At 36.9% G+C, this 14,907-nt stretch overlaps 1 protein-coding gene across 1 annotated transcript in view; it reads left to right on the plus strand.

Annotated features, from left to right (window-relative positions):
- Positions 1-14,244, plus strand: part of LOC120777685 (acetyl-coenzyme A synthetase) — a 28,483-nt gene extending 14,239 nt beyond the window's left edge. The window contains exons 2-6 of the mRNA XM_040109159.1: positions 10,762-11,500; positions 11,565-11,719; positions 11,787-11,955; positions 12,019-12,208; positions 13,073-14,244. Of these exons, the coding sequence (XP_039965093.1) occupies positions 10,762-11,500; positions 11,565-11,719; positions 11,787-11,955; positions 12,019-12,208; positions 13,073-13,518 (1,699 nt within the window). The 3' untranslated portion in view covers positions 13,519-14,244. The remainder of the gene's footprint in view (positions 1-10,761; positions 11,501-11,564; positions 11,720-11,786; positions 11,956-12,018; positions 12,209-13,072) is intronic.
- Positions 14,245-14,907: the final 663 nt, after the last annotated feature.

Below are 14,907 nucleotides of genomic sequence, written 5' to 3' on the forward strand. Positions count from 1 at the left end.
TTCTTGCAAGTTGCAAGTGTATAAAATGTTCGGTTGCACCCGGACTTAGCCCTTCCTTACTTCTTTTTTGATTTTTTTTTTGTACACTTGTAATGTTCTTAAATAACATAAACATATGGAAGTTAGAAATATTAATTGCCTTTTCTACGACACTTCGAAAATTTCTTGAAATTCAGAATATCAACAATTTAAACACATATACCGATACTTCACCTAACCTAAACGTAATTCTTTCGTGAGCCACAACATTAAACATTACCCGCCGGTAGTGTCGCCATGCGAATCACGCGATCAACATCGTCCCATTCTTTGCAGCCAATTGGAGAGCGTAGACGCATCATCTCCACTCTACAACACATTTACAAACACACATAAGTATAGGGTATACTCATATTGTGAGTATTGGCTTGTCTAATAAATAGGTATGAGCGCATATAGTACGCATGCCGGTTTTTTTCTTTACTGTTTGATTACTCACATCAGTCAAATAGCCGAATTTTTGCAAAGCCAACAATTTTCATTAACACGAGAGAGATTTCAGCAATCCGGCAAAGTGAAATTTCTCATTAAAAGCACAAAGCTCTTTAGACAAATGGAAACTCTCTTAACAAACTGCTGATCCGCTAACATTTCATAACAACTCAAATAGTCATGCATAAACATACATATGTACATATAGATATGCATATACATACACTATGAGTATATTGGAATATCAGTTTTGCTTGGTAATGAAAGAACACTACTATTTTTGCTTGCCTTTAAGTGTGTCCATCAAAAGTCTCTTGTAAAAGCTGTTTGTTTTGCTTGTGCTTTCCACTGGCTTACGCGTGGCGGGAAAATACCAACATACATAAGTACATACATATGTACATACATATGTATGTATGTGCACATTTGTTGGACGGCTATATCATTTTGATAAGACTAATTCACAATTTTTTTATTGAGAAGCTCGTGAGTTTTACGTATAAACAAAGGTTTATACGCAGCTTTTGGAGATACCTATGTATAACCATGAAAAATATGATAATATACATATGTACATACATATATGTGAAAAATATATATACATATGTATATAACAGGTTAGTTTAAAAGTCCCTGGCCTACCGTACTAAAGCACATTTTTTGCAAAATTCGTGTTTTATGTTTATTCCTCATAGTTCCCTTTAAGGATGATACACTGATTAAAGCGACCCTCCCAACTTTACGATACCATTTTTGCAGTAGGACTTGTCTTTTGTTCAAAATAATCCTCAGTTTCGGCGATCATCTCTGCATTCGACGAAGATTTCTTACCAGCGAGCATTCTTTTGAGATCAGAGACAGGAAATACTCGCTGGAGAATACGGAGGATACGGAAACAATTAGAAGCCAAATTTATGAATTTTTGCCATCGTTTTCACTGACTTGTGACACGGTTCATTGTTTTGGTGAAACTGCACTTTCTTTTTTTTTTCAAATGCGGCGGGTTTTCAGCGATTTCGTCTTTGAAATGGTCCAATAACGCTATGTAATAGCCGCTATTGATGGTTCTTTCCTTTTTAAGGTAGTCAATAAAGCTTATGGGCATCCCAAAATACAGACGCCATCTCCTTCGCAGCCGACTGTTGCGTTTTTCCACGCTTTGGAGCGGGCTCATCGTGTGCAGTTCACTCGGACGGCTATCGATTGGACTTCGGAGTAAAATGTTGAAGCCATGTTTCATCCATTGTCACACATCGATGCAAAAATTCGACTTTATTACAATTTAACATATCCAAACACTGCTCCGAATCATCAACTCGTCCTTGTTTTTGGTCAAAAGTGAGCTCACTTTGTAGAGAGCCTTCTCATACCAAAACATTTAAGAACGATATGATATGTACGTTTAGTTGATATCTTTAGAGGGCCTGCTATTTCCAACAACTTCACTTTACGGCCATCCAAAATAATTTAGGAATCAAAACTCTTTTTGATATTTTCGTCGGTAAAAACCTCTTTTGGTTATTCACCGCGTTCACCGATTTCGGTTCTCTTTCACCACGTCTAAACTTAGCATGCTAATCGCCGATAGTTGATTTTCCTGGGGCAGTGTGAGGAAACTCGTCATCAAGTCCAGTTTTAGCCTCGACTGTATTTTTTCTCTTCAAAAAGCAATATTTTTCAACAGGTAGGGATCGAAGAACTAGTAAAAGAAATTGGCTTTTGACGAAATGGTGGCTTCCTAAAAAAGTGGTTTTGTGAAAAAATTCACACTTCAGGGTGGCTTGAAAATAATTGTATAAATCTTATTCATCTAATCATCCAAAGTGAAAAATAAGTGTTTTAGTTAAAAACTTAACATTGAACTTGAACGAAGCCAAAAAAAATTGAAAATTGAATTTTGAAAGACATTTTTACAAAACATTGAAAATTTCAGGGAAAATTTCGCGACATTGTTTTCTAAATAGTTTTAATTGAAAAAAATTTGTATCTCAAAGACCTGTGTAAAATTTCATGAAGATCAGTTGAGTAGTTCGCGAGAAATCTAACCGACTTCAAAAACACAGTTTCGTTTAAGGACGGCGCACAAGTTCTGAAGGCTGCACCTCCGAAACTATTACTAGAAACAACTTGAAAATTTAGGAGAATATTCTAGAGGTGTTGTAGAATTTAACAAGACAATAAAAATAATCGATTTTTTGGAACCCGTAAGCCCATGTAACCACTTGGTTTCGTCAACAGTTTGAAAGCACTCCTCTTCCACCCGAAAGACATGATAAAATCCGACGCTCGTTCAAAGGCATATAAAATTATCGCTGCATACCGAATGTAAAAATTAATATGGCCTAATAAAAGGTCTTGTTCCTATACATAGAATTATTAATTGGCTAAAAACACACTAATTTTATAAACTAATATTTGTAATGCAATTGCTTACATATGCATATACATTTGTTCGAACTGCGTAGATGCATTTGAGCGGCATTACTTTCATTGATGTTTTGTGCATATGTATGCCGATATATTTATAAATAAACATTAATATAAAATTAGCAAATATTTGTTCAGCTTGTGTAATGGCACAGAAGTAAATCACCATCAAGTTATAGGATACAATTTTATAGGAATTCGAAACGACTATTAAAATTTTAGATTTAATTGATATTAAATTTGTATCTAACAGGTTGAAAAGTATTTGCTATAAAGATCGATTTTCTGATATCTTTAAACTGTTTTAGTAGAAAACGATTTGATTTTTTGCTTAAATAGGCTTAAGATTCGGCAATTAACCCTTCATTGCACCTAATTCCTTTCTAGCCAGTATTATCTTGTGATGTGAGGGCATGAACTATTACTTTACCAGCAGATCGTTGTATTTTTCACACTTTATATTCACTTTAACGCACGCATTCTGTTTTGATGACGGTCCATTGAACTCCGGAATAAATTGATGGAGCCATGTTTCACCCATTGCCCCATGCCGATGCAAAAAATCTGATTTAATGAGATTGAAAAACTCGAAGCACTGCACGGTGTCATCAATTCATGAAAGATTCGTTCAACATGTCTCTCTGATATCTTCAGAGAGTCGGTTATAGCGATCAACTTCATTTTCGGGACACGCGAAAATATTTTGTGATTTTTTTTTGATATTTTCGTCTATCGCCTTTCAGACTTCTAATGGCCTCTACAATAATTAACAAATCATTTGCGAATGGTTGTCTGCCTGATACAGAGTCTGGGTATCACTAATCAAGCCAATTTTTGGAGTCAGCAGCATATTTTTCTTAATGAATACGCGAAATTTCCTTTTTACTCTTTTTTTCCGAAATATCAAAGTTCTGGTTACTCAAAATGCTTTATCACACGAATCAATTGTGATTTTTATAGAGATAGTTAGGTCTAACTATAACTTTTCAGCCAGCTCGTAAGCCCAAGCTAAGTGACTACTACTACTTCAGAAAGTATTAACATTATAATACAGTGATCTCTGTTTTCACCCAACACTCTCAACTTACTTCTGTTCTTTTAAAATATTTTCAAGCAAGGAGAAAAAGGTCGAAAGATGAAGTGAGGTGAAGCGTTTAAGAAACGTAGGTGATCTCAACATACTAAATGACAGTATTTACTTCATAAAACAGCGATTAACTTCGGTGCTCGATGTATGTATGTATGCCTCTATATAAGCTTTTTGAGAGCATGAAGAGCTCTATGAGAGCTTGAGCTTGGAATTTAACAGCAACTCTCTATAACTACTCTAGCTAGGGTCTGGCAACCTAACTCTCCATATCATACATAAAGATGATATGATGACATTTATATACAAATCTACACTTTACCGTTTCACTCATATTGTAACACAGCTGTTGAGTAAAAATTAAAAAAAATTATTTCCAAAAAATAAAAGAAAAATCACGAATGACGAATTAATCGTCATAAATATAAGACACCTTCGTGTGGGCGGCGTAAATCATTAAAGCTTTAGCATTAACTCTTAATAGAGATTAAGGGCTATTAACTGCAGCGGCATATAATTATATAAAAATAATCGTATACGTTTTGTTGTTTTTAAACGTTCTCATGAATATAAGTCTATCAGACATGCATACATATGTACATACAAACATGTTATTGTTTAGAAGTTGTAGACTAAGCGTCGTCAGTGGGTCTATAAAGCTTTTATTGCTCTTTTTCTTATATTGGTTGGACATTCAAAAATATGGGTAGCTGGTTTAGCTTGCTTTTATTTTCTTGGTGAAGGTCTATTAGCCATAAATTACTCAGCAGTGCTATTTCATTAGTCTGATTTTTTTAGATACCGCTTCTTCTGCACTTTCTAGCATTATTAATAGAAATTAATTTTTTTTTGCCCACACGTTTGAATTCACATTTCAAAGCGAACTTTGCTTGCATACGTAACGTAACGTTGACACATTTTGCGTTTTGTTCATCTGGCCGACTGATTTTTTTATCACAAAAAGTCTATGCGACTTTGTTTATAATTAACAGGTGATTAAGAAAATTACCTATCAAGGTATCGTAAAATATTGTTTCACCACATATTTATATTGAGTGCAATTATTAATTGGGTGACATCAGTTTAGTTTAGGCTTGTTTTTCACAATATTACTATGTGATCTTCTTGTACGAGTAAATTTCCCGACACTCTAAAAAAGTATAATAGTCCATTACACTTAAGACATCTATTTGGATACATAGATCCAAGGGCCTTTATCCTGCGTCTATAGACTGCCGGGAGGTCTAGCAACAGGTGCTTGGAGCATCCACATATACTATGTATGTACCTTCTTAATAAGTTTAAAACTTTCCGTTGATGGAAGTCATACTATAGAGAACTGATTGGATTGTTCTGTAGGTATTAACAATAGGCTTTCCTTTTCTACAGTTGTTGCCCTCAAATTTTACACCACTCAAGCAACTCGACTAATGGAAAAGAGATTTGAGACGTTTGACAAGCTTTTGAGCTTTAGTTGGAAACCAAAATCACTCTTATAAATTGTTGAACTTAGCCAGTTATGGGGGATTTTAACCTCTGAACGTTTAGATTGAAGCTCTATAGCGTATAGCTGACATAGAAACTGATTGATCGAACTGAAGTCTTTATACAGAAAACCTTTTTATTTGACGAAATGTCTTCACGAAATTTTGCATGGATTAATGTACGCAAATGGAAGACATCCGTCTGCAAGCGGCAGATAAAGTGAAATATTTAGGGTTCATCCTGAACCTGAAGCTTTCATAGAAGCCGAATTTCAAAGAGAGAGCAAAAAGGCAACGATTGCCTTATAATGCTGTAGAAGAGCTCTTGGCAAAAGGTGGGGTCTCTTATCGAAAGTGATCCTCTGGCTCTACGACACCATAGGTTCGGTTTTTATGTGGTGGAGGATGTTCTCTAGAAAAGATCACACTTGCAAAAGAAATCGATAGAGATCACTTGGATAATGGAGTCGCCAAACCAAACTAATGCGGCTTCTTCTCTGCTGCCCCTCTTCGCCACTACTTCTTCCACCGACAAATCTCTTGTCGGTATATGAACAGAGAAGGAGATTCTTTACCGATGGGTTAAAGCTTGAGGGAAGTTTGGTGGGGGGGTTTATTGTAGTAGCTCTCTATCAACTCCAACTTCAGACTTCCTGACAGTTACAGTGCTTTTCCGAAGTTGCAATCATTACGATAGCAGTACATTTACTGCTCCGGATTTCAGTCCCCTTCAGAGTAGTAACCATCTCCTCAGATATCAGGACGGCGATACTAGCCTTGAACTCTTCAACAGTGCGTTCAGAGTTGGTCAAGCAGTGCCTAACTTCTCTATCTATAGCATCGAGTGTCCTTGTGAAAAGACTGCTATGGGTGCCAGGCTGCAGTGGAATCGCAGGAAATTGAAAAGCTGATCAGTTAGCAGGGAAAGGCACCCAAGAACCGCTATCAGTAGAATGGGAGCAGGTCGGTGCTCCCGTATCCTCTTGTGTTCTACTAATAGATAGCTGCGCTTCGCGGGAGCTTGGCCAGCGCTGCGCCACCATCGGTACATGCGCTGTTCCAAAAACCGTTTGGCCTAAGATCGATCGCAAGAGATCTAGTGATCTCTATGCGCTCAGTAAGACTAGCTTCTTCCTAATTTTAGGGCTTTTAACAGGCCATTGCCCATGCTGTAAGGCTGGGAGTCTTAACAGACGCCATCTGCAAAAACTATATAGAAGAATTTGAGGTGAAAACAACTCACAACTTTCTTATTGACTGTTCCGCGTTTAGTAGGTCAAGACTTAAACACTTGGGAGCGCATATCTTCAGACATCCCAGCTAACTGGCGGGTATGAAAATTAAACGCCTGTGCAAATGTGTATTGGCTACTAAGCGTTTTGCTAATTTATAAGTTCGAACACAGGAGGTCTTCTGTTCTATGGCTTTACTAAGGACTACATGCGATCTCTCTAGATCCGCAATCTAACCTAACTTAAATAGTTCACATCGGACAACGATATAGTTGCCAAACAAATTAATCAAAATAATGATAAGGATCTCTTTATACTCATTATTTATGCTATAAGAAGTGCACCTGTGTAGGGAAGTATACCATTGCTTCGGTGCAGCCGAAGTTAAGGCATTTTCTTATTTTTCACCTGGCATAGTTAGTACGTTTTTGTATTGTTTTGTGATATTTCAACCCATAGATCAATTTGGAATGATATGGAATTGCATTGCAACAAAAGCGAAAGGTCGATTTGACCTTTAATTCGTCACAAAGAAACCACCACCACTTTTTACGAACAATTCGTTGAGGTTATAGAGCGTAAAGTCGACTGGCGTTTTCGGCAAGCAATTCGAAATGTTTGCAATAATATGTAAAATTTATAAAAATAATTGTTTATCGACTTCGGTGTGTTTTACCAATCAATACGGGTTAAAGAACTAACCGCTTGCAAATTTACTTCCGTTCGCCTTGCGACAGAGCACGTTTCATTGTTTCTGCTAATCCGTGTTGTCATAGCAGTTGACCTTTAATTGAAAATTGCACAATGGCAACAAACACTTTCTAGCAAGTGCTTTTGTTTCACTTGCTTTGCATACTATATCTATACACACATATGTATGTATGTACAAGTGTTGGGACAAATACAAAATTGCTAGTAAGTCATTGTATTGAAACATTGTTGCTGCTTAAACGCCAGCCAACGCTGGAGCACAGTTCTTTTTAGCCTTGGCGTGTATTATTTTTCGAAATGCAATATAACTGTATTTAGTGAAATTGTAAATCGTTTCAATTCGTTTTATTCAATTCGATTTGCAAGTACCGTATATGCATACATATACATACATATAGATATATGTATATGCATATACATAAATATAGATGTATGTATGTATGTATGTTTGTAATATAAAACGTCGTGTTTGCCTTTTCTCGAAAGTCTGGAATTTTAATTCACATTTAAATTCAAGAATAAAAATATATATGTATGTATTTGTAAGTACTTAGTTGTGTGTGTGTGTGCGGTGTATTTAAACAATTTGCAATTGGGTTTCACGCATTAAAAGCAAACTTTACAATACTTTTGTATGCATCAGGTGGTGATACACTGAGAAAAATGCACTGCTCACCCTATAAGGCGCTTGTGAAAGGTGAAAAGAGAAAGAATTAAATAACCAAGTGATTATTTTGTGTTATGAGTACTGGCGCACCAGTTTATGTAATTGAAATTATTTCTGTGCTCCTGTGTTATGGCGATTTGCATGCCGAATTTATGATATAATTGATACGAGTTCGTATATTTCAAGACCTTATTCAATTTTATTATAAAATACCGTAAAAAAGCGTCTAGAAATAAACGACATGCAGTGATAATCCGTATCGTGCGTATGCCCAAATTACGTAAGACAATTTCTATTACGTACGAATGTGTGTTTACTTTTTTCTATAAAATAGGAAAATATTCTACGGCTCATGCTGAACAACATTGCCCAAGAGACTATGAGTCTAAAAAATCTATCAATGAAATTCCTTATTTCTGTGAATGTCCATTCGATGCCATTATGTATGGAACTCGATTTTTTTTCATGGCCACCTTGGGCACGCTTGCAGACGCTGAACCTAATTTTCGACGGTTTTCAAGCATAAATCGGCTGATACTGCTGCAATTTCACGTGCGATATTCGTACGAAGTTCATCACTCGTCGGTAGCTTGTTGGTATAGACCATAGACTTGACGTAGCCTCATAGAAAATAGTCTAACGATGTCAAATCGCACGACCGTGGCAGCCCATTGACTAGGTAATTCGTTAACACGTTCACCAAACTTGGTTTTCAATAAATCGATTATGTCGCTGTGTGGCTTGTGACGCCATCCTGTTGGAACCACATATTGTCCAAGTCCATATCATCCAATTCGGGCCAAAAATTATTCATTGAGCGGCAGCGACTCCCATTCACAGTAACGAGCCGGTCTTGATCATCACGGAAGAAGTACGGCCCAACGGCTTCACAGTGATGCCCAACGCTTGAGATCGAGGTGTGAGAGACTGATTTGGGTCTTCCTCAATTAATGCGCTAGCGACAGGACGATTATGACGTAGCGCCCTTAAAGTTAAGGCCACTGACTCTGAATTTCGGTAGTAAATTTTAGTAATTTCGCCTCTTGTTGGATCGTTTATCTTTCCATAATGAAATGGCAAACCTTAATGAAGAGAAATGTCAAAAGAGCGGGAAAAAAATGGGGTCGTTATTCCTATCGGTCTCTGTTTGTAGCCCCTTATTGAAAAACTCTATAGTTTTCCGCTCGGACTGCTTCCGACAAATGAGCAATAGAATAGCACAATTCACCTATATATTCACTTTCATTTGGGTATCTCAAAACCTAACGAACAAGTTTTTATCACCTTAAAAAATTGGCGATATAATAATATGTCAAGCGGCGGTTTGAAAAATTGGACAAGATTTGCCAAAAAATTAGAAATATGTATAAACATATCAGCAAGAAAGAGGAGTTGAACTCTAATCTTCAAATTCTGATGGCATGTAGCCAAACCAAATATTTACCATATCAAAAGGAATCAAATGCTTCGGTTGCTTCCAGGTCAGAAAACTTCAGAGATTTTGCAAAATACAATCGCTTATTTCATCAAAAGCAAAAAAGCAGATAAATTTTTTTTGGGTATGAAACGAGCCAATTGTCTGAATATTTTGCAAAAACGACGTCGAGTAGTGGTCGCAAAATAGATGCTTGATAAAGAAACTGAGAACACTAAATTAATCAAACGCATCAGTACTGCTGACCAGATGTCGGTTTAAGAATATGAGCTCCAAACTGTATAACAATCAAGCGAAATGCCTTCAAAAATTGAACCGAAACTGAAAAAACCAAAATTCGCTGAAGACACTCGGCCATCCCAACCTAGGCTTATAGCAAGTGTATGGAAAATTGGATTTATTACAGGCTTCTATCGGCTCAAGAGCCTATTTTGAAGATGATAATAAATATTTGTATGGAAATACGTGAAAATATGTATAGTAATTTTTCTCTCCCAGTCCGGCTCAAATTTGATCATATAATATACATATGTTTATATTGCTATTTTATCTCGATCCATTAACACCTGTACCAAGCAATTGTTCTGTAAGCAAAATTACAAAAAAAAAAATTAAAAACAAACTTTCAAGGGCGTTGAAAATCATAACTCAGTCTGTGGTCTTACCGGAAATGATAGTAAAAAGCTTCAAATCATAATTCAGCATATAAATTGTATAAATGCAAGCGTTCTATAACTTATATAGGCTTTAGCATAAATCGTCAATTATCAATTATGCCGTGCGGTTAGTCTAATTGCCCGCGAAATTTAAGCCAAGCATATCATAATTACTAAGTCATGGACAGGCTAGATAGAGAAGCTAACTAGTAAGTGTGCTGATAATTGAATGCTATGATCAGATGAATTTTAGTTTATGGTATCACCGTCACTTAGAGATACCCGGCGTAATCATATTGACAAGCAGTAAATTAACAACAAAAACTAGGCGACAAATATTTTACGGTTTGACGGCAATTAAACACATATGTATGTACACATGCCAACACATGCGTAAATATCTGATGAAATTGTGCTATCTTCTCATTAGAGGAAATTTTTTGCTGTTAGCTCTATTCTGCAAGCATACAAACAATACGAAAATAACGGTTTATTTTTCACCAGTGTTATATATTTAGAAAACTTCTGTTATCTATTATCAAGTCACATTAACACGCCATTTCTTTTCGATATTCATTTCATTTCTTTCAGGGAAGGCAATCATCCCGACGACTATTCTCGTGGTCTCACCTATCGTAAATTGCTGGAAGAAGTCTGTCGCTTCGCCAACGTACTTAAGGATCATGGCGTCAAGAAAGGTGATCGTGTCTCCATCTATATGCCGATGATACTTGAACTGCCGATCGCCATGTTGGCTTGTGCCCGCATCGGTGCTGTACATTCCATTGTTTTCGCCGGCTTCTCATCCGATTCGTTGGCGGAACGTATGTTCGATTGTCAGGCAAAGGTGTTGATCACCGCTGATGGTGCTTGGCGTGGCGAGAAACCATTGTACCTGAAGGCACTCTGTGATGTGGCTTTGGAAAAGGCCGAAGAGATGGGTCACACGGTGGAAAAGTGTATTGTGGTGTCACATTTGAAACGTGTAACAGCCTGTGCTGAGGATCATGTCGAACAGGATATACCGTGGACGGAAGATCGTGATTTCTGGTGGCATGAGGAGATGGAAGACAAGGAGCCAGCCTGTTACCCCGAATGGATGGAGGCCGAAGATCCACTTTTCATGTTGTATACAAGTGGTTCCACCGGCAAGCCAAAAGGTGTTTTGCATACTACAGCGGGTTATTTGTTGTATGCGGCTACAACATTCAAAATTGTCTTCGACTATAAGCCAGGTGATATTTTTTGGTGCACAGCTGATATTGGCTGGATCACCGGACACACGTATGTGGTGTACGGACCATTGGCTAATGGCGCTACTTCGGTGATGGTGAGTGTTGTGGATTTCTGAAATATTTGCGCAATGATTTGAGCTTTCTTATCACCACTTACAGTTCGAGGGTACACCCTTCTATCCGGATAATGATCGTTTTTGGGCAGTGATCGACAAATACAAGGTGACACAATTCTACACCGCACCTACAGCTATACGTGCGTTGATGAAGTTTGGCGAAGCACCGGTTTTGAAGCACAATCTAAACGGTTTGAAGTTAGTTCGAATAAATTTTGTATGTTTAGCTTAAACAAATATAATAATGACCACTTTTTTGTTAAAGGGTACTAGGCAGCGTGGGTGAGCCCATCAATCCAGAAGCTTGGCTGTGGTTCTATCGTTATATTGGCAAAGAGAAATGCTCGATTGTTGACACATTCTGGCAGACAGAGACTGGTGGTCACGTGATCACACCCATTCCCGGCGCTACGCCGATGAAACCGGGCTCGGCGGTAAGTTATTCTTGTTGTTTTTTTGAATAAAAAAATTAAATATAAATTTCTTTTGTTTTGCAGTCATTCCCATTCTTTGGCGTTAAGCCTACGCTACTCGATGAGAGTGGTGTTGAGGTCAAGGGCGAAGGTGAAGGTTACCTAGTATTCTCACAACCATGGCCGGGTATGATGCGCACTTTGTTTGGCAATCATGAACGTTTTGAGAGCACATATTTCTCCAAATTTCCTGGCTTCTACTGCACTGGAGATGGTGAGTTGGGTTTTGGTTTTCCATAAAAACTCCAAAATGACAGTTATTGCGTCTTAGTATTTCTGAGTACGTCTAGCACTACGCCTCTTTACGTTCATTTATTGTTCTTGGAACTTTTATGGTTTGTGGTTTTGTCTTTTCTTCTAAGTGATATTGATCTGTTGAGTTAGATGAGTTTATACATTATGCTCAGATATGATTCACATAATTTTAACTTTTTACGCTAGTTGGAAATGGATCCAGATATAAGTCCCGAACTTCTCGCCTTAGATTTGCATCTTCGAGGGTGAAATGACTCATAAGAATACCTAGAAGCTTTTTAATATGTACTTTCAACTTAACTCAACCTCGTAAAAACTTTCAAGGTATTCTTAAGAGTCTTAAGAGATGGATACAGATCTCAATATAGCTTTTTGTTTCGTTCAGAAAGATATCATTGTTTGAGGAGACAATCTCATATTGATATTACGAATTCTCCTAAGTTCTTTAATAGCTGAACTAAACCGTCAAATCCTCCCGATATGATCTAAATGGATCCAAACTTAGATTTTTTAATAGACGAACTTCACGTGATCTACAAAGTACTGAATCACGTTTGTGGAATTACCGATATTTTACTGGATAATAGGCATGGAAGTACTGTCCCTAATTTAGACTTCGTTTATTCAAGAAAATACAAGATTTTTCCCATCAGTCCTTGAGCCTTGCTCATGATACATCACGTTATGGGAGCGCCTCGATTTGAAAAGCAAAGGAAATTTTTTAACTACAGTTACACATAAATCAATGGAATTCAAAGGGCTTCGTCGATTTTTTTTACAACTCTTTAATTCATATTTTCAATAACTCCTCTCTAATTTTCAGGTGCCCGCCGCGACGCCGACGGTTACCTCTGGATCACCGGACGTGTCGATGACATGCTTAACGTTTCTGGACATCTTATGTCCACTGCCGAAGTGGAATCAGTGCTTACCGAACATCATCGTGTAGCCGAAGCTGCAGTCGTCTCGCGACCACACGCAGTAAAGGGTGAATGCCTCTATTGCTTCATAACGCCCAATGAGAATGAAACATTCGACGCCAAACTGGTTTCGGAATTGAAGAAATTGGTGCGTGAACGCATCGGACCATTCGCTATGCCCGATGTGGTACAACATGCACCCGGTTTGCCCAAAACACGCTCCGGCAAGATAATGCGTCGTGTGTTGCGCAAAGTAGCGCTGAACGATCGCAATGTTGGCGACATCTCAACGCTGGCCGATGAGAGTGTCGTGGATCAATTGTTCAAGAACCGACCGGCGGATAAGTAAATAACAGTAAAGCAAGGAATGTACAACCGCGACATGCATGCAGACAAAAGTAGGTAGGGTGGAGCAAGTTTGTATGGAAAAAGAGAATGTAAAAATTGTAGAAATAATTTGTAAAAAGTAGGAAAAGGAAGAGACGGCGACGGCGACGATGTGCAACGATACAGTTAGTGGGTAGCGAATTGGTACTAGGCAATTAAAAATATGCTTGACAAAGCAAGTGCTTAAGATTTGAGACAAAAATTCAAAAAACAAACACAGTGAGCGTTGAAAACGCTCCACAACACTTCAATACAAACCAACTTTTTCTTGCTGTTTTTTGGAGAAAAAAATAATTTTTGCCAAGTTTGATTTTTTGTGTATAGTGCAAGCTTACTCGTATTATACAAATGTACATCCATAAATATGTATGAAATATGAACTCTCTAAGATTTTAAGTGAGTAAGTAAATAAGTTTTCTTTAAGTTTTAAATTTCATAGCACAAGTGTTGATTGCTAGGTTTCAAATATTTGGTTCTTTTGAAAATTTTGGGCGCATAGTGAGAGGTGATTAATTCTTTTTTCTTTAATTTCAACAAGAAATTCAACTGGGACAGACACTTTATATAAAAATGTTCATAGAAAACGGAATATTCAGAATTATGAGCTGAATTAATTTAGCTGAAGAGGGGTAACGCTTTGAAAATTGAATGCTAGCCACGCCCACATTGCAGAGAATGTTGTGCAAAACAACATTGTTAAAAACAAAATGTTCGAGAGAAATATTTTGCAAAAAATAAATTCAAAACAATTTTCAAAAACAAAAATTAAAACAATGTTCGAGAATATACATACATATATTCGAAAGATTTTTCAAAAAAAAATTTTTTTCAAAACAGTGTTCGAAAAAAAATATTCGAAAGAAACGAATGTGAAAAAAGAATTCTAAAACAATGTTCGAAAAAAAATATTCGAAAGAAACAAATGTGAAAAAAAATTCTAAAACAATGTTCGAAAAAAAATATTCGAAAGAAACAATTATGAAAACAAAATTTCAAAACAATGTTCGAAAAAATATATATTCGAGAGAAACATTTTGCAAAAAAATATGTTCGACACATTTAAAAAAAAAAAAATATTCGATAGGAATTTTTTTTTTGTTGACAAAGAAGCGCAATACCAGCTATTTGAACCGTAGAATATTCTCAAGGCACTACAGTTATCAGATATTACCTTTTCTATAACCTCCTTTGACTCAAATTCGTTAATCTAAATCCTATTTTTTAAATATTTTGAAGTGCTAAGTTTGAGAGAAATTTTTGGTAACCAAAAAAATTGCAATCCAAGAAGTTTTGTTTGTAAAAAAATTGTTTTAGTCAGTGTTGCCTGCCTCAAGCGGTCATATAAAAATGT

Source organism: Bactrocera tryoni, chromosome 5, assembly GCF_016617805.1.
Source record: "Bactrocera tryoni isolate S06 chromosome 5, CSIRO_BtryS06_freeze2, whole genome shotgun sequence".
Classification (NCBI taxonomy): domain Eukaryota; kingdom Metazoa; phylum Arthropoda; class Insecta; order Diptera; family Tephritidae; genus Bactrocera; species Bactrocera tryoni.